The sequence below is a fragment of the Sipha flava genome, unplaced genomic scaffold, assembly GCF_003268045.1.
Source record: "Sipha flava isolate LNK unplaced genomic scaffold, YSA_version1 99_pilon_pilon, whole genome shotgun sequence".
Lineage (NCBI taxonomy): Eukaryota > Metazoa > Arthropoda > Insecta > Hemiptera > Aphididae > Sipha > Sipha flava.
In genome coordinates this window covers 425,744-450,638 of record NW_020273635.1, presented here as the reverse complement: position 1 = coordinate 450,638, position 24,895 = coordinate 425,744, and the positions used below count along the sequence as shown (strand labels likewise).

The following is a 24,895-nucleotide window of genomic DNA, read 5'->3' as shown; positions in this document are numbered from 1 at the left end:
TCAATATTACACGCGATGAAATGTTGTATGCGACCATTTGTCGTGCGTTCAAACGACCTCGTCGAATTGTCGTGTGACGAAATTGCCATGACGAAATGACGGTCATCGCATTAAGTATGACGCTATACAGCTATGAAACCTGGATAATAAATAAGGCAAAACAACGAATCCTCGAAAGCTTTGAAATTTGGTGTGGGAGAGGATGCTGTAAGTTAGTTGAATAGGACATCGTACCATCGAAAGCATACTTTAGGAAATAAATGAAAACAGAGAGATACACAAAATCATTAAAGCAAGACGATGGAACATGATTGGTCACATATAGAGGCACGAAAATGAACTAGTTTTTAGAATAATAAATGGGAAAATTGAATGTGAGAGAGACAGAGGACGTCTAAGAACTTAATAAAGCAAATTATATCAGATGCTGGACTGTTAAGTTAGACGTTAGTTTGACTTCGAAATTCCCTTGAAAATAAAAAATGATAAAATGTTCTGATAAAACAGCTATATTATTATATAGGATCCGATACTACTCGATACGGGTATTATAAGCAGTTGCGTTGACTTTTACCATATAGGTACTATAATGATTATATGAAAACATAGGCTGTGCTCATAATAATGAAAATTGAGCACGTGTTATTGTTACGCATTATAATGTATAGGTATTTCGATCAAGAAATATTGTAAGTTAAATTTAAAAATAAATATATTTTTAAAAAAGCGTAAATTAATGGATGGTAGTGATATTAGAGCAAATGACAACAATTTAAATATTGAAATTAATATTAAACAATTAGCTTTAATAAGTGATAAAAGCTTAAATTTAAAAGTTAAACGTAAATATGTTGATAATTATTTATATTTTGGATTTACGAGGAAAGGTGATATTGATTGTCCTTAAATAGTTTGTATCGTTTCAACTGTTTCACCCCTTATAGTGAAATTATGTAAAAAACACCAGTCTTAAATATCACATTAAATTTGTATCATATATATTATATATAATGATGACATTATGTATATTAATTATTATTTATTTAAGTGTGCCGTTAAGTAAAAAATGTTGGGAATCTCTGGATTAGCTGGTAACAAGGAAGAGTAAAGAGCGCGTGTCTGACTATGAAACCAACCATAGGATTGAATACAAGAAGATATATTTTATGGATAGCTTAATATTGTTAATAATATCCTAAAGCAAGTCAAGAAGAATATATACAATGAAATACAATTATATTATAAGATATTTTATACATTTTTTATTATAATCGTTACATTATTAAACTGTTTATTAAATATAATTTATCAAATGCCACTATTGTTAAGAACAGTATACATTGTGACAAAAGTAAAATTATAATTCAATGTTACAATTACTACCTCATCAAATTAATTTCATATTTTCAATATTATAAGAGGATATAAGCGATAAAAGTGGGAACCAAATGTTTTTCACTTGGTAAACTCAATTTTCATTAATGTTGCATGTATCGACAGTTATAGATTGAAATATTTTAAATATTTTATTACTAAACATTCAGATGAATACTACCGATTGTATGATTGAACGTTTTAACTACCGGTTATCCTATAATATACGTAATTTGGCTTAACCCCAAAATATATATTATAGCCCATTTTGCCTTTTACCGGTCGATATAGGAATAGTGCAAAATCTTGTTTTGTTCTTTTGAAAAGTAGAAAAATCATTGCTTAGTTTTATTCGCCTTTAACCAGTCTGGTGTAAAACGCACTATAATTATTATTATTTATTATGTGTTTATCATATTATTATTGTTGAATACAATATTATCGTAAGTTGTTATACTTAATTAATTGCAAACTATTTGTAAAGCAAAAATGAATTATTTATAGAGGAATCATGTATTTATTTTTAGCGAATTTTTATTCGATGAATAATTTTCAAAGAACGGTAGAGCTCGTTAAATAGAGGTTCGATTGATATACATTGTTGTACTTGTCGTTGTGGTGTCCATCGAATTCAGACCCCTATAATTCGATCGTTTGGTAAATAATATCATATATTAATATAGTGGCCAGTAATCGCATTTCGAGTGATGTTAATAAATTAGAGTGAAAAAAATCCACTCGCAAAACCAGACCCGACCCGACCCGTCACTTGTTTATACATTACGTGTACAATATCATTTGATGGCGACTGGTTGGTTTGACGGTAAACATTTCTCTCGAGGGGCCATATAACAGACAAAAAAAAAAAGGCGAAAAAATAAACGTGAACTGGGGCGTGTGATATTTCTCGTGGTGGCGGTATCGGTAGCGAATTTACACGCAAGAATTATAGATATGTGTCTGCACAGTGGCACATTTCTAAGGGTGGCAAATTTTAAAGGGATATTTTTGAAAACGACGGTATTGACTACGGGTGCTTATAATATTTCTATTATAAACGTATTATTGTATCCATCCTGTAAAAGGATATCAATTTTTCATGATGTAATACGAAGTCAATAGTATTATCAACCTGTGTACATCAATACAGTCGGAAGCCGACGGCGTTCAAACGCATATAATGTTGGTGGCCGTTTCACAGACCCTTTACAATGAATAAAAACGGTACCGAAAACTAACGGTTCTGATCAGCGAAAATAAAGTAAAGTTGTTGATACAAGTTATACGTAACATAAAATTCCAAAGTCGAGCGCGTTTGGACAGATATAGTATTTGTACGTGATTGTTTTGGGGCCGAGCAACATCAGGTCCGTCGGGCGCGCCGCGTGTGCCGCTACCGCACTGAAACGCCGCCGCCGCCAGATCGTCTACCGGTCCACCATCGGTAGCGACGACGCGGACGCCACCGACGCCGACGCGGACGCCACCGCAATAACCGAACGGCCGCTACCACGCGACAGTGAAGCGCATAGTTTCGGGCCGCGTACAAGGTGTGCACACGCCGTGTCGTCACGCCCGTCAATCGTCGCCGTCTCGCGCGTGTGTTCGCGTTCGTCGCCGCCGCCGGACGTCCGCGTGTTTTCGGTCTGCGATACGCCCTGCGCCGCCTGTCCCCTCCCGAAAAATCACGACCCCGGGGTCCCGGCGATCGCCCCCGACGTACTGCGGTCACGCGCGCGCGTTCCCTTTTCGCCGCAACAGGTCGCCGTCGCCGTCCGACTTCGCCGTAACCGTTCGCGGTTCCACCGCCGGTCACGTGCCGACGACGATGACGCGCTAACAACTGTATGTCGCACGTGACTCGTCCAGCACAAGCCGCCGCAGACGCCGCAGACGCCCATCCGAACAATTCGTCCGGCTAAATGGACGTGTACGTCTTGTTACAGGTAAGAACCCGTTTTTCGTACACGAACCCACCGTGTTCCCGTCGCGGGCACGACCACCGGTGTTGTTGGCACATCCGAGGTCCGCGCTACTTCTGTAGGATCCCCGACCGGTGTCCCTCTCGCACCGTGGTCGTACGTGTCGGGCAAGAATGCGGGGTGAGGTTTCAACCCTCGTCCCACAAATATCAGAAGAAACTACTTATTCAATAGTTATTTCAAAGTTTCCCGCGGAACTTGCAAGTAAAATACGTAAACACATAAAATACATGTGACAAGCATGATATTTATCAACGTTTGTATTTAAAATTTTTTTAACACCGCTTCCCCGGAAATTTTTGCCCTCTGGTATATGTTCCACACAGGTGTTTTAGTTTCTCGTTTTTTATTTCTAACCGCTCCAATTCATCGACTAAATCGAATACCCGTTGTCTAATTGCGATGCCCAGAGCTTTTATAGGAATAATAAAATATAAATTATATTTAAATGTTTTTAACCATTCATTATTTGTTGTACAAATTAACATAGTGTAAATAATTCATTTTTATAGGGTAATGTTATAGTCTACCTTCTCAATATTTCTTCTTTGATTTCTCATTGTTTACGTAGCATAAATTATAAATATCCTTCTTTTAATTAAAAAGAAAAGCGTGAAACGTCTTCAAAGTACGTAGCCTGGAGCGTCAGTCGCGAAAGTCCCTACACCAGATCGTCATCTCACGACCGTTTTTTCACCATAAAATAGACGAATTTTAAGGCGTTCTTTCGATTGTATCATAGAGGTACGATTTCGTATCTAGGAATTTCTACGTATGTATAGAGTTGGTGAAACGTTTTTTTTTCGCAGTAGCATGATGAAATGTATTTTTTTTCCATGCATGGGTGAGGGAAGGCCATGCGACGTTGTGATTTTAAATTGTTATAAAGTGATGAGTGAGTAACTTAAAGTACGTAACTTTGTGGTAGTGTGTGTTTTAACGATTTATAACCAGACGATTTTTAACCTTCCTCCTACCGACATTGTCAACGAAGCACGGACACTGGAAAGTGTGTCGTTTATCAAGGTTAATAAATGTCTTTCGCGGCAACGGGTCTAATATATATTGTAAAATCTACGGTAGTATTTACTCGAAACCGTTTAAAATAATAAGTCTTGGGTTCTAGATTAAAAACGGACCGGGATTATATTGTTTTCGGTAAAATTGTTTACTCCCCCCTTTCCAGTCATATTTTTAACGATCTCTTTTTTTATTCTATATTATAAAGGAACAATAACAGTAATTATAATAAAACCCTTTATATAGTTTTTGAGTCATTTATGTGATAATTCGATTTGGGTAATAACTACATGGTAACAATTAATCTTTTAAATAAAAAAAAAATTAAGAATTTAACATTTACTATAATGATTGTCAACAATTTTGATTCAATTAGAAATCATATAAACATTTTTAATAAATTTCAAATCGAAAAACCATTATATTAGTATACATTATAATTGTAGTTCAAAATATCAAAACACAATAGTAATTTAAATTATTTAAATTATTTTCATAAATAAACCTACTGTATTAAAAAAAGAAAGTGAATTTGAAAACGTTAAGAATATTTAATAATAAATTAAATTGTTACTTATACGTTTAAATATGCAGTTCATGTACATTTTTTGTATAATATATAACTAATAATAGTACTATTCCAAAAAATATTTTGTTGTCAATTTTCAAATTGTGTTAAAAATCTTTGGACCAAGAAGAAGGAGCTTAAATCACTTTGAGAAAATGGTCTTATTTTTTAAGGAATAAATGTAGTTTATTAGTATTTATAGTTCAAATCATTTGATCTGGAATAATTATCTTGACGTGAGAGTTGAGAGTATGAATGGAGTGATTTGAATTTATGTACGGCGAATAGATATTTCAAGATTTTGAGTGTTTCTTCAAAAACTTGGGAGGTATGAATGGTTTTTTTTTTGACCAATAAATATTTGCTAAAATAATTGATTTATACACATTTATTTTCTTGAAATATTATTAGTAGATTGTCTTTATCATAAATATAATTTTATTGTTACTTAGTAAGTAGCTTTGCAGGAGTACATTTCAGAAAACTGTAGTAAAGTTTTTCTACGTGTTTCTGCGTAAATAAATGTGTGTAATTTTATAATTTTCCATATAAACAAACTATTGGGTAAAAACATATAACACTAAATTATATGCCATTAATATAATTTGGGTTAGACATGTGTTGCAAAGTTCGAATGGTATACGGATTAATAGTTATTTTTTTGTATTGAATTATAAAATTAAGTTCTTTTGTATTTTTTATCCGCCCACTAGAACTCCAATGATGGTTTTTAATTAATATTTAAAAGTTTTTCTCTTTGGATACAATAGGTATTATAAATTATTAATGTTTCTTTCCCAATGAAAATGGAGAATTTCTTAATGTTTTTCATTGGTGCAGAAATGCTATAAAATTGGTTTCATTTGACCGCCTCGTAAAAATTGTCAATTTTATTTTTTGTATAATTGTGTGTACACGATTGTATTCATTTTGCCTAGTTACAATGCCGTATTATAGTTAAACGTATGTTTTGTTTACTGTTAGATTGAAACTTTTTGAGTACTTTTGAATATAAATTTAAAAGAACAACATTTTATTAAAAATATAAATTTAACTTAGCATTTGTGATAAAGGCTCAAATTGTTTATTTAGTAAAAAATTGTCATGACAACCGAATTGTGAGTACAGTTTTCTCACAACACGCTCAAGTTGTTTTCCCCATAATAATTGTTAATCTGTTTCAGTTTGTATAGCGACATTATATAAGAGATATACTCGTACATATAAATATTTTTAGTTGGGTTTTAGATTAATTTTATAGTTTTTCGATAACTTATCTATAGGTACAGCATATGTTACCCATCATTTATATCGGGAATTAGTAATCCTTTAGTAAAAAAAAGAAACAATTATATAATACTATTAATTATTAATTAGTAAATATTTTTATTCTAAAATTTTTTTAATGTTTTTGTTCACAGGAGGTTATATTAAAAATAAAAATATCAAAAAGTTATTGATAACTTTTTACTAACAAGTAACTTTTTATAAATTATTGTTACTATAACTGTGTATAGTAAAATCGCATATGACATACTATTAATTATTATACTATACATTTGGATAATACCTAAATTATATGTTGTTTAGTAATTTATAAGTTTTGATTGAAATTTTAATTTTTTTTTTATTTATTAATACTTCCATGTTTGGTTTGTTGGAAAAAAATTAAAGCGCCTATCAGTTTGAGTACAATCCGTCATATAAATATAATAATTTAACCAATTTTTTAAATTTGATTTAATTTAGATGTTACCGAGGAACACAGTTTTAGAATTGCTGTATTACATTATAATTTAATTAATTAATACGTTTGATGAATGGTATTATTCTTATTTATCTATGACACATTTATAACACGAGTGACATGATAATTACTTTAACAAACATTAATAACTGTATTAGCATTGTTTGTCTTTCAGTTTGTCGTCAAGTTTCGTTCATCAAAATGTACTTATGTATCAAATTTGAATTTGATTTATATGAAACGAGTATGACGTACTGGGACATACAGAATATAGATATCATTACGTGCATAATCAAAGTATAATCTAAACGGCGTGAATCGCAGTATGCCTAAAAAATATTAGCATGTCAGAACATGATTTCAATTTTGAAAATTTACTCTGACGTTCTAATAGCATTTTAGCGTCAAAATATATTACTATTTACCAGAGAAGATAAGGTATACTATTATTATTATTCTATCATCAACACAACTACCACAATCACTAAAAACACTACCACTACTACTATACCTACCATACTTCCTTCCTACTTACGTAACCTTACTGACGGCACTACCATAACCCAAGTGTTGGTGTGTATAAATATAGTGTTTTTATCCATCGAGAAAGTGTTTTCTGGCAATTTATGAACATTCTGAGTGTAGTTTTTTTCAACGTATATGCGGTTGGAAAATAAAACATATTCATTTATATTCCCTCTGAAACCTTTACGATTAAAATGAAGAATTCGAAGATACTATACAAATTTACAATGAGAAAAAAACAAAAACCTCGCAAAGAATTTCATTCTCATGGAAGTTTATTTTAAACGAAAGTTTTACACTCGTGAATTATTTAGTTTGTAAAAAAAGAAAATGTTTATTCGTGTGTAAGCGATTTTACTACTCGTCTTTTAACGTGGAACTATAATATAGTAACGGAGAACGTTATCGAAAACGACGTTGAAAATTAGATACGCGTAAACATGAACTTATAATATATTTGTGAAAAAAGAGGAGCATTAAGGTTCATTTAAAATATTCGATTTACACCAAACATATTATATTATTTACAATAATATTAATGTTTCATTTTATAGTAGATTATAATTTAGTATAGTACCGTTTGAAAAATAAGAAATATATGAGATATGTTTGACGTACGCCTGAGAGAAAAATATAATCATTGCTTTTATAATGTTTCTTAAATTTGAAATATGTTATAAGTTTTTATCCAGTTTTTCGAGAGTTTAAGATAAAAAAAAATTACATTTCTAACAAATATTCTAACTAACTAATCAATGGAAAAAAATCAATAATTTTTTGAATACATACAAAGGCTTCTGTGGGTTAAATTAAAAAATATAACATAAATACATATTTTTGAAAATTTGCACATTTTTACATATTTGCTAAATATTTAAACTTAAAAGTTTTTTGTAGAAATTAAACTTTTTTAGGACCCACAAAAATCATCGAATTATGTACATAAGTGGCTTGATCGGTTAGCAGTAAGAGAAAGATTCAATACCTTCGAGACATTTTATTACTGTCTAACATATTTTATAGTTATACCAGTGACCAGTTGTGGGCGCGAAAGTTTTTCAAAAATGTCAATTGTAACAACCAAATAATGATCACGATGACACAAAAAGGCTCAATACATTAATTAAATTTTAAAAATGTTCTTACAGTAAGAAGATTTGTTCCCTGATATATATGTCTTATAATATTATAAAATATAAATACTATGAGTTTTTCAGTCTTCTTATTATTATTAAACAAATTAGCTATGTATATTTTATTTAAAGAATTTTGCTATTACTATACACTTCTAATGACAAATATATTGTACGTTACATCCATAATAAATATATTACGATACATCCAGGGCTTGTACGTGGATAATGTTACTGGTTTTATATTTAAAAGCACTAAAAATACTGTACATTATAATTGTAAATAGGTAATACATAATTTTTTTTAAATTATATAAATATTTAATTGGTGTGTTATTCCCCCTAATTTAAATGGGGTTTGTGCTTTTTTTTTGGTTTATTATCGTGGCGCCGGTCTTTAGCTCGATTACCACTGCTGATGAAGTTTAGTCACGCCTATGTAGTAGGACTATAATTTTAAAATGAAACATTGTAAATAGGTTATAATAAATGTTTTCTTTTTTATTATATATTTTAATATTCTAATATTCAAATGCTTATTGGTTTAATTACACACACACAACACACACATATATATTGTTTATAAAGAAATTCAATATACAAATGTGATTCGATTTACGAATATGTATTAATTAATATTATGATAAACATTAGTGTTTTTGATTTAATTATTCTGTTTTCTTGTATCGTATAATCTCTTCTTTATACTTAATTATAACTTCTAAATAATATGTATATGTATCAAGTTGTCTTAACAGGTTACATAATTGATTAATCTATGAAAAATAAATTAACAAATTATAAAATATTAGTGTAAAGTGTATAAATTATACAAAAAATATTTTATATTTTATTTAGTAGTAAATCAAAAGATTTTGAAAGTATTGGGCTCATAGTTGAACAAAAATATTATCAATTTATAATTTTATGTCAAAAAAAAAAAAAATGTAGTATTTTTAAAAATGTATTTTTCAATAAAGAGTCAATTTCAGGGGTAATTAAATGACCTATTATAATTGTGATTTATTCTTAGGAAGTTTACTATCCTTACATTTTTAGCATAGTTGTGGGTATGAGTTATTGTCCAATTAAATTAAATAGTTGAGAAATTATAGTGAGTTAGGTATAGAAATATTTTTATTTTTTTTTTGTTTTAAAACAAAATAATCACAATTTGTACATAAAATAGAAAAAATAATAATGAACGAAAATATGAAGTCAGGAATCATCCATTGGTGATACTACCTGATAATGATTAATTATAATTCCTAATAATATAGTATAACTGTTATACTATATTATACTATAACATAATGAAATAATAATATTTATAAAAGTTATATAATTTGTGATAGATAAAAATAAGTTTGATAACATGTTCGATATAATAATGATAGAATTATTAGTGACATAATGAAGGCATGTTTGAATAATTTATTACTAGAATAATTTCATACTGTGAAAGATAAGAACATTATGGAATGAGATGTTTTTGCAAAGTGACAGTAAGGAGAGAAAAGCGTATAATAATCGTAAGTGAAAGTTAATAAAAATTAAAATTCACAAATAATTACTGATAATATATAAATAAATAAGCAAATAAAATAATAGTTCAGGCTAAGCATTTATTAATTTTTTTCAATACTGTATTAAGTTAAATAATGATAACAATAAAAAATTATTTTAAGTATAGATTGTATGATTTAGATTTATGTAATTTTGTTTTTGTTGAACTTTAAATCGTTGTCATTTATGACGACGTACTTGTATGATTATTTTTATAACTTTTATGTATGTGCTTTGTATAACATATATAAATGAAATATATGATATAAAATGTAAATATTTTTTAATCTACATTTAAATGAAAATATATACTATCATATTTTGTACTAAATCCAATTTATGATTGTGTTGGATCTGATTTAAACTTCGGAAAATCCAAGTCTTTAAATCAATAATTCAAACTCCATGAAATGTTCTGAAGGAAATTAAATGAATATTATCATTGGCGTTTTCTATAACACACTTACTCTATATAATTTATTCATTATCTGATCCCAATTATTGGAACGAAGAGTATCTGTCGAAAATCGATTAATAACAGTTATTTGGATATTAATAGGTAGGTAGTATAGTTGGGATTATTTTGTCTTAGTACTTAAAAATAGTAATGAAATTGTGTGAATATTCACTGAAATAAAATATTTATACGAAATCGTTATAATATTTTTTTAAATAGTTGCAAAATAATTATATTATTTGAATTTATTATAAAAATGCTAAAAACCATTTGTATTTAATTGAAATTAAAAATTATTGTAATTAGGTTTTCTATTAATAAAATTAATAAATGTATTTATTATTGTCTTTACGTTTATTTTTTTTTTACCCTTATTAAATATGTACGAGTTGAATTTGTAATTGAAAAATCTAACTTTATTTTTTTAATTGGTTATAGGACAGAAAAAATATTAATAAATACTTTAGTGATACTATTCATTTATAATTTTACGTGTTATATTCATTAGCTGTAATATTACGGAGCATGGTTCGTCCTTTTATTGCATACATATTTTGAGTAATCCTTATCCCTTAAAGAACGGATATTTTAAATGAACATGTGTACGCTGTACATAAATTATATACTACTGAAGTGTTGATAATAATTATATTTTAATTGCAGATAGTATAGGAAATTACATCGAATACAATACTGCAGTAAATTGAAAGTTCTTAGAAATGTAGTTTTATTGTCAATTCGAACAAAAAAAATAATTTCTGTCGATCTGTTGACTAATGAAACTAATTGAGATTTGAATCGTGATTGAAGTTGGTAATATTATTAAGGGTATCATCCATTTGCGCCAAAATTAAAAAGGTATGTTTTTCCGACAGCCTATTTGTACCAAACTCACCTGTATAAACATTTTACATTAACGATTTGGTTTATTTCATATATATTAAAAATCTTTAAAGAATTTTATACCATAATAATAATAAATTTTTATTTTTAATGTTAACATTATAATATTTATAATACATATTTTTTAAAATCATGGTTAATGTTACAAATTGATATTAATAATTATGATTATCAGAAATATAGTTTTTTTTTATTGATAGGCTATTGGTATTAATATTAATATAGCTTACACGTTTCTTTTTTCAAATATAATCAAAATAATCAATTATACAATTTTTTTTCGAAATCGTAGTCTAAAAGTCTTAATTTGTGTTATAATTAAATGCAACTATTTATAAATAGTCATAACGTGTTATTTTTTTGATTTTATAATTATCAATTGTTTTTAATGTTTTTTTCAATTTCGTTTTAACTTGAGAATTTTTTGGAAGGTTAGGAATATTTTTAACACTATTATTAGTTTTAATATATACATCTGTTTGAACTATTTTGATTAAAATTTCTAAAAATGTTAAAATATTAGGATGTGATTTATAAAACTATTCATTGAAGTGAGCATGAAAATATTCACAGTTATTGGTCAATCAAGTTAAATTAGCTGAAAATGCAGCTCAATATTTGGAGGGAAATTAGCATTTTCTCCAATTATCTACTAAATAATCTGCATGTTTTTGAAATTTTGGATCATCGGGAATTTCAGACATAAAATCAACAATCGGAAACGTTATTGGGATTAAGAAAAGTTAAACCGAAAGTAAATTTTAACCACTTGTTATCTTTATAAGCTGAAGTTAATCTTAGTCCTTGAATTTTTCTATACCAAACTTGAGTCAAATGAAAAAGGCAGCTTATAATTTCTGATAATGACCACAGATTTTATAGCGTTATGTATAGTTAATTTGAAATCAACAGTGAAATATTTTTGCTGTGTATTTTTCATTTGAAAATCATCACCGTTCAACACTTTTAGAAGAAGTATATGCCAATATATACTTATGGCCTTTGTCTACAACCATCCGTTTCCTTCTTTTGCTTATCATAAACTCCATTATTCTTAATTATAGTAATTAAAATAATTATACTAAACAAAATACAAACGAAAATATTTGGTAGGTATTTAATACAATGTAACGTTCAAATGATCAAATCACACTGTGTTTGTTCTTATTTGATGATTTGACGAATAACGGTATCGGATCGTACGTCATACAAGGTAATTCTCATAATTAAGAACATACTATATTATTATAGTAAAATAAACATTGTATGTACTGATAATAAATGTACTATTATTATAAAACTAAGTATAAAGTATTAGGGGTTATTCGGTTTTAATTGTATATTATAAACATATTTAAATTTTATACAACACTAATTTGTCTTCTTTTATGTAAAAACGTTTCTATTTGCTGAAAAACTTATTACAAATATGTAATTTATTTAAAATTTAAATAAATAAATTGCTTTTTTTTTGTATTTTAATTTAGAAAACTTATATGACCTTTATGCAAACGACACAATCAGCGTAAATGATTATTGAAATACAGTCAATAGTATTAGTTATAATAAAATTTCTCAAATAGTTTAATTACCTGAATTAGTAAAAAAATTCAGCAACGGTATAATAAACATGAAATATGTAAATATTTTTAATTTTTATTTACTAAGCTTAGTAACAGCTTAGTATAAATTTATTAAATAAATAAAAATAAAAATATTTACATAAAAAGAAAAGCAACATTATATTATAGACAAATCGTTTTATAATATTACTAATATATATATATATATATATATATATATATAATTAGTGGGTAGAGTCATTCTGAAATATTAGACAATTGCAGTCCAGGATATAAGTAATGCCTGAAGTAAGATATTTAAAAATTTCGTTGAATAGCGTGACCTCGAGTATTTCAAGGAATTTATTTTTATCCTATTAAATAAATATTTGGACTACCGGTATTCAATTCAGAAGTGGGTGTTGATACTTACGGTTTAAGCGAAATGTCTCGAATGACACTAGTGGCTTGTATACATTTGTTGACGGTTATACATCGTAGGTATATTTACTCATATAAATCGTTCAAAATCTTCATGTGATATAATATACATATTATACGCAATCGGCTCTGTGAAGATTTATTTGTATTATATGAACTACGAGTATATATATATTATGGAATTGTTAAGAAATAATATAATATATTAATGTTTATGTATAATACATAATCATTTCAGTTTGAAATAGATTATATTATAGTATAATAACTATTTACGATTTTAATATCTAATCGAGATATATTATACTATGTTAAATTCATATTTGATCTAAAAGTTAGACATCCTATTATTTAATAAGATATTTTAATATTTTGTTTTGTTAAGTATTACTATTATAGTATCAGTATAATATACTTGAACTTTTATATAAATGCATATAAATTAAAATTATCTATATTTTAAATATTATTTATAAATTACATGTATGATATTGTGAATCGTTGATTTTATGATCTAATATACATTCATAATATGAAAAAATCGATAATGCAGTAAATTTTTAAAGAGATATGTTCAGCAAATATTATTATTCTACTTTTGTACCAGAGGTTCTTTTTCTTTTATATTTATTTTATTTTTCAATTTAAATAAAATTCCAACTCCAAGGAATTGAATTTCACCACACACCTTCAGGAAGTTGATTGTTGTATTTGGGTATTCAAACGGGAATTATGATTATTATGCACAATAAAGATGAACACATAATATATAATTTGCCTTCCTTATCTCCTTATTATTTTCCTTCTGAAAGTAACGCCATTATTTTTAGTAAGAAATTATATCTAACTGTAGGTATATTTTTTCTCCCACTCGCGTTGATAATGGTAATTAAATAATAATAATAACAATAAAAACAATAATATATACTAAAACGTCTTATAATTTTTCTTAGTTATTCTAATTTTTAATTGTAGTCAAGCATATATGCTACGTATAGGTAACATTATACATATATTAATAATATTGTCAATTTTTTTAAAGAGAATATTCTATGAATTATAAATGTTTTCATTCGACTAATATATAATTACCACTCGTAGACATGTTACGAAAAAAAAAAAAAAAATTGTTTATTTTGGAAAAAACGTAAAACTCTATAAATAGTACAATAATACATTAGCAAAATATAATAATTGTAACATATTTTTTAATATTTTCATTGCTTAAAGTAATTAATTGATTATTTCATACTAAAAAAGTGGAGTAACGTAGTTTATACAATAATAAAATGTTATTTATTTTTCGTGAAAAAATTTTTTATGTGTTAATTAAGTTTAAAAGTTTCATGTAGAACAATAATTTAATTTAATTTCGATATATATTGGTTATCGAACACAGGGTCTTTGTAGTGGTTAATTTTTTGAATTTTCAATTGGTTTTTAAAAAGCAGAATAAAATGTCGAAATCTGCAAGGAACATAAAATATACAAACAAGTTCTTAACTTGTGAAAGTAACTTAACTATGTTCTTAGTAATTTTCCTTAAAGGAATCTATTTTTTAACATTTCCGGGTATCTACACGAATCTATACAAAGCATACATTATATTTACAAGTATGTTTCATTGCACAAGATTTTGTATTCCGGAATTGGAGCTTATGCTTTCATAAAAATGTCCATATATCTTGGTTTTCCATTTTTACTTCACTATCTGTAATAGTAGTTTATAAAATAAAATTATATTTAACTTAAAATTATAATTTTTGAGCTACAGTAGATAAATGAGTGTATTTATAGTTTTAATGTAGTGATAAAAATCATTACAGATTAGAAACGATTCCATTCGGAATTTAATTTACTATAATGTAGAATAACTTTATAGAAAAGTATTTGAAAAATGTATAATTTTACGAAAATTTTAAAGCTAAAAACACAAAATTATCAATTTAAATAAAATATTTTATTTGTAATATCGTTATCATTTCATGATTAACTATAAGATAGGTATCATTTTAAACATTTATTAAAGTTTGATATTTAAGAACTTTTTACGAGCTTTTACTTTTAACTTTAGTTGAAAATATAGACGTTTGCATTTAAATATTTAAATAATCAAACTGGAAATATTTAGAAATAAAGTTAAACAAATTTATAAATTTAATAATAAGTTTATAATTGTGTACATAGAGAATTGTATTTCTATATCATAATGAAATAAATTGTCGTTAGTATTCTAGTTAGAACTATAACTCTTAAAATTCAAGTTGCACAATTCAATTAAGTAAGAATTTCATGAATTTGTAGGTTAACATGACATTTTTGTGGTAAAAAAAAAAAAAAATGTCATAAAAAAAAATTATAAAAATGAACACATAAATTATTGTAAAACTAATACATCACTATGGAGAGTTGAGAATGAATACCCAATGTATTTATTAAATCAGCCACAACGTATTGTGAGTGATATTGATAGTGCATATATTATTACTGTGTACATTAGTGTAAACATTATAAACCATATTTTTATATACTGCAGCTTAACGGGACATTTCATCCGTTAACAAAAAAAATTTTTTTTTTTTCTAAAAAATCTACCCATATATATTATAATGGTTTATCTGTTTATAATATGAACTAAGTGATTTTTTTTTAAAACTATAATACGCTAATGAAATTAAAAATGAAGATTTATGGATTTGTACCGCGGTAATCTAATTATATTAACTACGTTCGTCTTAATTCAAACCCACAATTGCTTCCGTTTTTTTAATAGAGTAATCTAATATGCTTTTCATAACATAATAATATAGTGTGTAGTTTACTTTAAATTTTGCTTTATAGAAGAAAAACTATTGTTTTACTTCATTTTTTTTTTTATTCTTACTATAAAATGTATTTTACTCACGCAATGTTTCAAATTATGGTTATTTTGATTTAATTTTATGATATTATTGATATAATATTATTTTAATGGATGAATAAGAAATGAACTGATATAATATAACGAAAAACAATTACAGAACATTTATATATAAATACAAATAGCAATAATCTATTAACTTATTGTTTCTGTTTCTCGTTTGGCCAATATGCACTAAAAAAAATTCAACATCAACATTTTGTCCTAGTCTCTTACAGTTACAACTTAAGTTCAGGAAATGTACATAGTGCATTTATTTTTATATGTATATAAATCTGTTTTTATATGCTATTGTGTTTTGTATCTCAGTTTAAAAAATGCAAATGCATTATGATAATTGAGTGAGATTTTTTTTTTTAAATTTAACAAACCAAAAATAATTTAATTATACTTTAAAGACGAAAATTAATTATCAATGGAGAATAATATTGTAAAATAAAATATTGTATTTTCAGTTTTAATTGATATTGTTTTTTTAAAATTATATACAAATCGAACGTATCATATAAATTTTTGTTCGTCAGAACTGTACTTATGTATATTTTTGAATGATTTCATGTGATAAAAATGTGAACTAATGTGTTTATATTTTATAACTGCCATTTTCATTTTTATTTTAGTTATTTAAATTTCAAATTGAAAATAAAATAATTTTTTTTTTACTATATGAAAAGGTTTCAACAACAAGATCATTAGCCTAAATTTGTATTTGTTTACATTAGGTGTATGTTGGTTAATTAACTTATGTAAGGTGATTATTTTTTTTTTTACATATCATTAATTTATTTTAAATTTTGGAATCGATACTAATGGTTTTAAAAAATTAATGAATTAAGTCAGTATTCTGTTCCCCAAGTACTTCTTTGTATTAACAATTTATTTACTTTAATTTTTACAGTTCAAATTTAAATAATAAATGATTATTGTATTGAAAAATTTCGTGAACATATTTTAGCAAAAACTTTTTAGAAAATTGTGGTCAGTTGGTTAACCTTTTTTAGGAAACTTTTCTTGGAAAATGTAAATGGACTTATTTTTGGAAATTTTTCTCACAAAGCCTTTATCGTTTATTTTTCATTAAATAAAATATAATTTTCAATAAACATAAGAACTTGTAATTTATTATTTAGTCACTTTGCTAATGTATGTACGACAAATTATCAGTGTAGCTAATTAAAAAAAAATTCCATTATTATTGGGTATAACAAATAAATTAGCCTAGGTAGATACAGATATCTATAAATAGTAAAATTAATACTAAATTTTATTTGAAAAACTAGTATATTTTAACAATTTTTACTGATTATATGCAATTTTGATAGTTTAATATGTATTGTTGGTATTTGAAGCATAGAAATTTATATTATTATTATTATTATTAGTAGAACAATCTATTTAAAGAAATCTTTTAATATCAGATACTCTAAAAAATGAAACATTTTATGAACTTTTAAAGAAGAATGCATTTAACCTTTTAATAGTCAATGTGGATATTCATATATAGCTTTTATATATTACGTTTCTTACAAGTATCCAATTCACAAGGTTTTACTCAATATAGTTTGAAACATTTTACTATCGTAAAAATAATAATTATTAGTTTAACATATTGTATTCTAATAGTTTTATGTAATTTATTTAACTATATATTACATATATGTTATTATATATCTTATATTTATGTTAACAATTTGATCAGCAGTTTAACAGAATTATACAAACATATTTAAACATACTTATATAATTTAACATATGTAATGCGTATTTGCTCATAATTTGTTACTGATTATTTTTGTAGGAAGAATTTGTTTTTTTTTCATCTCAAATTTCAAACACAGAAAAGGCAGTTTGATTTAATTTGAAATAAGGTCCTTTAGAAAATTTATTGTGTTATAGAAATGGATTTTATACGCAAAGAATGTCCAGGGGTGTAGAATGTACTGGACATAAGTGGTCATTTAGCTTTTCAGGAATTGGTGAGTTGATGTCTGTTGCACATTTTCACCACATTTGCTCAGCCTTCATTTTCTGATCTCAAAAATTAAATTATGGGTGTTGACCTACTTAATTATATATCTTCTTCTTAAGAATCTTGTTTTGAATTGAATCCATTGTGATTTACCTGCTGGAAATTAAACCTAAAATGTTATGTAAAAGATGTAATATTCTTTAATTCTATTAATAAATAAAATAAAAAATAAATAAATATTTTTAGTTTTTTATGTTATGCCATTTTTAGACTGAAAAACAGTGCTAATTTAGCTTATGTATAACTGTGCACTTTAGAAATGTTACAGTCGACGTTTAAAAATATTTTAAGCTAATAAATCACTATATTTTCAAACCATTAAATTTTTAAATAATTATAATGGTATCATAAAATGCATAATACTGTTTAATTAAAAATGCAGTTCCATACTCATAGAATTTGCATGTTTGTTTTAATATTTTCACAAAAGATTGATCGAAATATCATGTATTGATAACTACAAAAATAAAGATGTAATATATACGAATAACAAACATTTATTTGTTATATAAAATAAAAATTATCATTTATATAGTGTATAGGAATAAACAAATAAATAATGACTAAATTATACTACGTTGTACAATACCATGACATTTTTTTGACATTATTATTACATGCAGTATTACTAAGGAATTAGAATCGGAGTATACTTCTGTAAGCTGTATTATTTGTACGCCTCTATTGTGTATGGCTATAGTTTGCTTGTAAATACGTGGACATGTATTTATTATAATCCATTAAAATAAACATGATGACTTAAGCCCTTAGATAAAATATTTTACTACCTATATAAGATGTATTAGACATTGAAAACATTAATGAAAACGAATAAAAGGTTTACCTCACATGTATTTAATCTGGACAAAAATAAATATTTTTGTTTTTATTAATTGTGGGTAAAAATGTTTCAGTGCTCCAAGTGCTGTTTAAAGTACTTACATTTGTAAAATTTCAATAATGTTAAGAGTAATTTGTACAATATAAGTAATATTGATAATATTTTGACAATAAATTATTTAGTTAAATTATTAAAACTATTATATTATTTTGATTTGAATTGCTTAGATAATGAATATAATCTGAACATTTTAAATAGAGTTAAAAGGGTATAATAGGTAAATGGTGGAGATAAGATTTTATATTTTATAAGTTGGTGTTGTGTGATTACAGAGAAATCCTTTTGTGGAAATGTGCTCTTGTCTTTGTTTTTGGCATTGTATATATTTTTAGCTGAATGTCCTAGTTCGGCAAAAGCAGAATTAATTTCTGTGTGTAAAGTGGCATTATGTGAATTTGTTATGATGATCCTGTATGTGCGACAACTAGGACAGGTATACGAATGGAAACTAGCGTTAGTCTCATGTAAATGATCCATAATTTTATTGTAACTTTTGAAACTTGGGGGTTAAGCAATGCGATATGACGGATTTGACAGGTGAAACCATTTGGATTGGTGATGTTTTTTAAGGCAGTATTGAATGCGAAGAAGTTTGATACATTTTTTATGTAGATAGGATGGGCCAGAAACTCCACATTATGATTTTTGAGAGGCGAGCAGTCCGGATTATCCGTAGTACTATTTGTTGGTATCGAGTAAGGCGTAACGATTTGGCGAAAGAAAAACTTTTGTTTTTATGTAATTTTGACTTGGCGAAATTTTCATGATAGACAGGTTTTTTTCGTAGATTCAGGTATTTGCAGCAAGGTGATACCTTTTTCCTGAGATTTATTTATATTAATGACGTCATTTATTGATTAAAATTGATTTGATCATATCGGACGTTAATGGAGCGTGGACAATGACGATGTATGGTACGTGTGTTCAAATTAAACGTTGCGGCCAAACTAATAAATAATATTGAATATATATTAGAAATAAGTCATTTTATTGTATTATATGTGTGCGACTATGACAAGTGAGGTTCTAATGTGTTTTTTAAAAAATACCAATGGATATGTTGAGTGTTTAATAATTCATTGAGCTTTTTTATTTTTAGAAGTTTAAAACAGAATTATAACGATAGCTACTCATTACTTTTATACTTTTGTTTTTTTTTTAAAAAAAAAAAAGGAAATAGTGATAAAATGTTATTTACAGTAATATTTCGAATAATATAGCTCTTATGACTTTTTGTTCAGATTTCCTGTAAGTATTGTTTTAGTTTCACTAAAAAAATCTTATAGCCTACTGGTTTAAGTACAATTTTACGCGATTACTTTTTGTAGAATTCACAAGTTAGATAAGTAATAACTTTTTACATGATAAAGTGAAAATTCCCTTAACAAACACCTCTAAATAGCGAACACCTCCGAATAGCGGACGTTTTCACTACTTTCATATAGGAAAATCCTTAAATACCGGATACTCTAAATAACGGACGCTTTTATGGAAATTTAATTTTAATTTTGACAATTTTTATCGTAAATATAGAATAATCGTTGAATGCCAATTTAATCTAATCTTACTACTATGTACTATAAATTATTATACAATTATAGTTTATCTTATCTGTCCATTGATTCATCGCGTCGATGAAACATTTTTCTAGATTATGTTCTGTGAAGTTGTATGTATGGCTACACAAATTGCTATTATTTTACCTGCAACTTCGTGTTCAGTAGAAAGATCTTTCAAGTAATATTTTCTATCATATGTTATATTTCTAATTTTAATTCGGTATATTATTCTTATAAAATAAATTGTCATTATATTCTTAGTACATTATGTCATTTAAAAACATGGCTGAGAAACAGAATTGGAAATGAAAGGTTAAGTAGTTTTGGTCTGATTAATATTCATCGACAAAGATACGTAATTAAGGAATTTTTTTAACAGCAATTAGAAGGTATTATTGAAAAGTTTAGATTGAGTTCTAGGCGGTTGGCATTGCTTTTCAATGATTAATAATGTATTAATGTAAACAATAATATACATTTTTATTAGAAGTAATAAATAAAAGAAGTTATGTTTTAAATATATTTTGTTATACCCATCATTGATGATAAATAATATATGACATTTGATTAGTGTTAGGGGGTGTGAGGGGTTAGCACAGCTTATATTGACACTAAAAATATTTTGCACCTAGTTGCACCTTTCAGCTACATCTCTGCGGGAATGCCTGCTCCTCCCCCCTCTGAATAGCGGACACCTCTAAACAACGGACAAAATTATGACAACCAAGAGTATCCGGTATTTAGAGATTTCACTGTATATTCTTTGGGAATATTTTCTGTAAGTATTGTCTTAGTTTCACTAAAAAAAATCTTATAGCTTACTGGTTAAGTACAATTTTACGCGATGACTTCCTGTAGAATTCATTAGTTAGATAAATAATAACTTTTTACATGATATATTCTTTGGGAAGCATTTAGAGATAATATTTTTTGTTCCAACGTAAAATACAACTGTTGAAATATTAGTTACAAACATTTAGAATATATAAACATTTAACTTTATTTTAAATAATTAAGTATCGAAGCATATTTAGTGTTCATATATATATATAACATTATTATTACTTACTATACGAGTATACTAAATGTATATATATTGTAATATACACTTTTATCTAATATTTTATTTAACGTTTTTAACTTATCTAATAGCAATTGTATCCTCCTACTGAATCAAGAATTGTTATGAGTTCTATAATTCTTAAATCAATTCATATTAACTAAAATCAAATAATCGATTTTAAATTTAAATATCGGTTCGTACATCTTAATTAATAATTAGGGTATTGTAAAATACAGTCTGGTTTTCGATGTTTAATCAGTAGAACTACGAAGAGTTATGTGCTTTTTTTAATGCTGTAATATTCTCAGAAAATTTATAAAGCCAATAGCTATTATATTTTGTTATTGAATTAATAAATCGACATCTTTGATTCTATTTATCTATAATCTATTACAGAGACATTCACTTATATATATATATATATATTATACACTAAAAATATATGTGTCATCAAAGTCAAAATAAGTTTTCACGAAAAGAATATTATTAACAACTGACATTTTATGAATCGATATTATAGAACACGATTGACTTTGAAAACAAAAATAGTATTCCTTTTATATTTCGAAATAATATATAGAAAACATTACAATAAGCTACATAATAAATTATTAAAATAAAAAAAATTAATTGAATAACAGACGGAACAATTATAATATTTTGGCTAAATGTATTATGTTAATAATTAATTTTATGTTGATTTTGATGTCCTATTGACATTTATTATTTTTTCATTCAATAATTTTACGTACCAATATATAAAAAAATATTGTAATAGATATGTCTTAAAAAGTAAAAATAATATTATTTAGTTGGTACCTTTGATATTTAATTACATTTGAAATATAATATCTTTAAATACATAAAAGTAATTTCAACTATACCATTTATTAACCCATTGGATTTTGTACTGGATTAAAAAAACTTACAGATGTGGTATGAAACTTAGTTTGTGTTTAAATATTAAACAACTTAAGAAATGTTTGTATAATAAATTGATATTTATTCGTAGAACGAAAAAAGTATTACGATTGCGTTGATTTTATGTATTTCATTAATTTTTTTTACAGTTTTAACTAAATTCAAAACGTAGGTATATTTGTGTAAGTTTTTTTTTATAAAATCAAAATAAATATTGCTGTAGCTTTTAAGTATGAAAAATGCATTAAATATTCGAATAAATGTATTAAATAAATACTAACATGGAACTAAAGTCTGATTTACTGGAATGATATTATCACTTATTATTAACCTTAATAATAGATTTTGAAAATTTTTCTTTTTAATTTGTTTGGTATAAAACCCTAATACCCTAAAAACTTGTAGTATAACATAGTACTCGTATGTATACCTATGATGTTGGTAAGTTTTTATTTGTTTGTATTTAATTTGTTTTGTATAAGACTCTAGTCTCAGAAATCAAAACTATTAAGAGCTCTGACTCATTGATTAATGATTATCAGTATTAAAATCTGTAAAACTGTAATATAGTAGATAACTAATACTTAAATTTTGTACATTAAATGATGAGATGAGCCCAAATTAAAATAAAATAGTAAGTACATGGCATAATTTAAAAATTAATTAAGAACGGATCGGATAGTAATTATAAAATCATTGTATAATTTAGATATTTAATGTTGACTATGCTTACGTAGTATTCAGATAGCTGTTTTTTATTTAAATTTACTAAAATAATAGAGATAAAATAAAGGATTGTAAAATAATCTGAAATTATATATTTAAATTATTTTTGGTGGATAAAAAGAATTTTTGTTAAAAGCAAAAAAAGAGTGACGAACAAATAAAAACAATTTAGTATTTAAAAAAAAAACAAAATATCAACCTCTTTTATTTACTTTTAAACTATAGTAAAACATTTTCTTACATCCTACCATGTATGCAGTCTATTGCGGATTTATAGGACATTGATAAATCCCTTCGTGTTTTAGATGGCCTACAGGCAGTGCCGTGTCAAGCATTTCAGCGCCCCAGGGCAAAACTTTTTCTTCGGGACCACTGAGCACAGGTAGCATATTAAATGCAGATTACGGCGCCTGGGGACAATTGCCCTTTTTGACTCCCCCCCTTGAACACTCCCTACAAGACTGATTGTTCTCGACTTACTATTAAGAGTTTTGAAATCATCGCGTGTTTTGAGAAAACATTTTATTGTTGCTTACGAATATTGCGAAAACAACTTCTTCGTTTTGAACCTGCGTATAACTGATTAACTCTACAAAATGTAATAAAATGTACAAAATCTGTTTAAAATTAGTATCAGTTTGTGCTATGTTAAGTTTCTTCTATTATTTAGAATTTTGCGTTGTTAAAATAATAATAACCAAGAAATTAATAAAATACAATATTAGTTTATTATTTATAAACTATTTCAATAGTTACTTTTGTTATAAGATAAAATAAATTCACTCGATCAATACATTGACATATAATCTGAACATTATATACAGTCTAGGAAAATAGTATTAAAATTAAAATTAAAAATAAATAAATTGAGTAATAATATACATGGAAAATGTAATAATCTAATCTCATTTATTTTAGAGAACTAATAATGTGAAATAATAATTTATAAATTCTTTATTTATTTAATTAAAAGGAAATATAAAAAAATAATTCTGTACCAACCGTGAAGCGAAACTTTCTATCATTCAACCACTAATGCTTATGAATAACATGATATATTTATGTATTTAGCTGTAATTAAAATGAAACAATTATTAAAATACGTTTTTTAATTTTTGAGAAATAGAGGTTTTTTTTATTTATTTGTTCGTTATTTTTTTGTGCTATTCACAAAAATAATTTTTTCATCTATCAATCTTTTTTTGGGTATTTAGTAGTACTGAAACTATTTATAGTATACATATATAACATACTTAAATATAAATACTAAAAAATGTGTTCAAGTGTTATTTTTCCGACACTTAATTTACTTATTGAAAATAAAATAAAAACAAGTTGATACGCTAGGTATTATTCACCTGCAAGTGAATTGTTACGCTTTGCAACAAATTGGACGTGATAAAGGAAAGAAAACTTTATGTTCTACCGTCGGTTTTGACGAAAGTATAATAAATGCGTCTAAAATATAATTTATTATTTAAACATGGCGTCGTCGAGG

General features: G+C 26.1%; 1 protein-coding gene across 1 annotated transcript in view; it reads left to right on the top strand.

Moving 5' to 3' along the window:
• The first annotated feature begins 2,894 nt into the window (after positions 1-2,894).
• The window catches only part of LOC112693792 (dopamine receptor 1-like), a 295,063-nt gene continuing 273,062 nt past the window's right edge, over positions 2,895-24,895 (top strand). Inside the window, exon 1 of the mRNA XM_025569000.1 lies at positions 2,895-3,320. Coding sequence (XP_025424785.1) covers positions 3,297-3,320 — 24 coding nt within the window. The 5' untranslated portion in view covers positions 2,895-3,296. The remainder of the gene's footprint in view (positions 3,321-24,895) is intronic.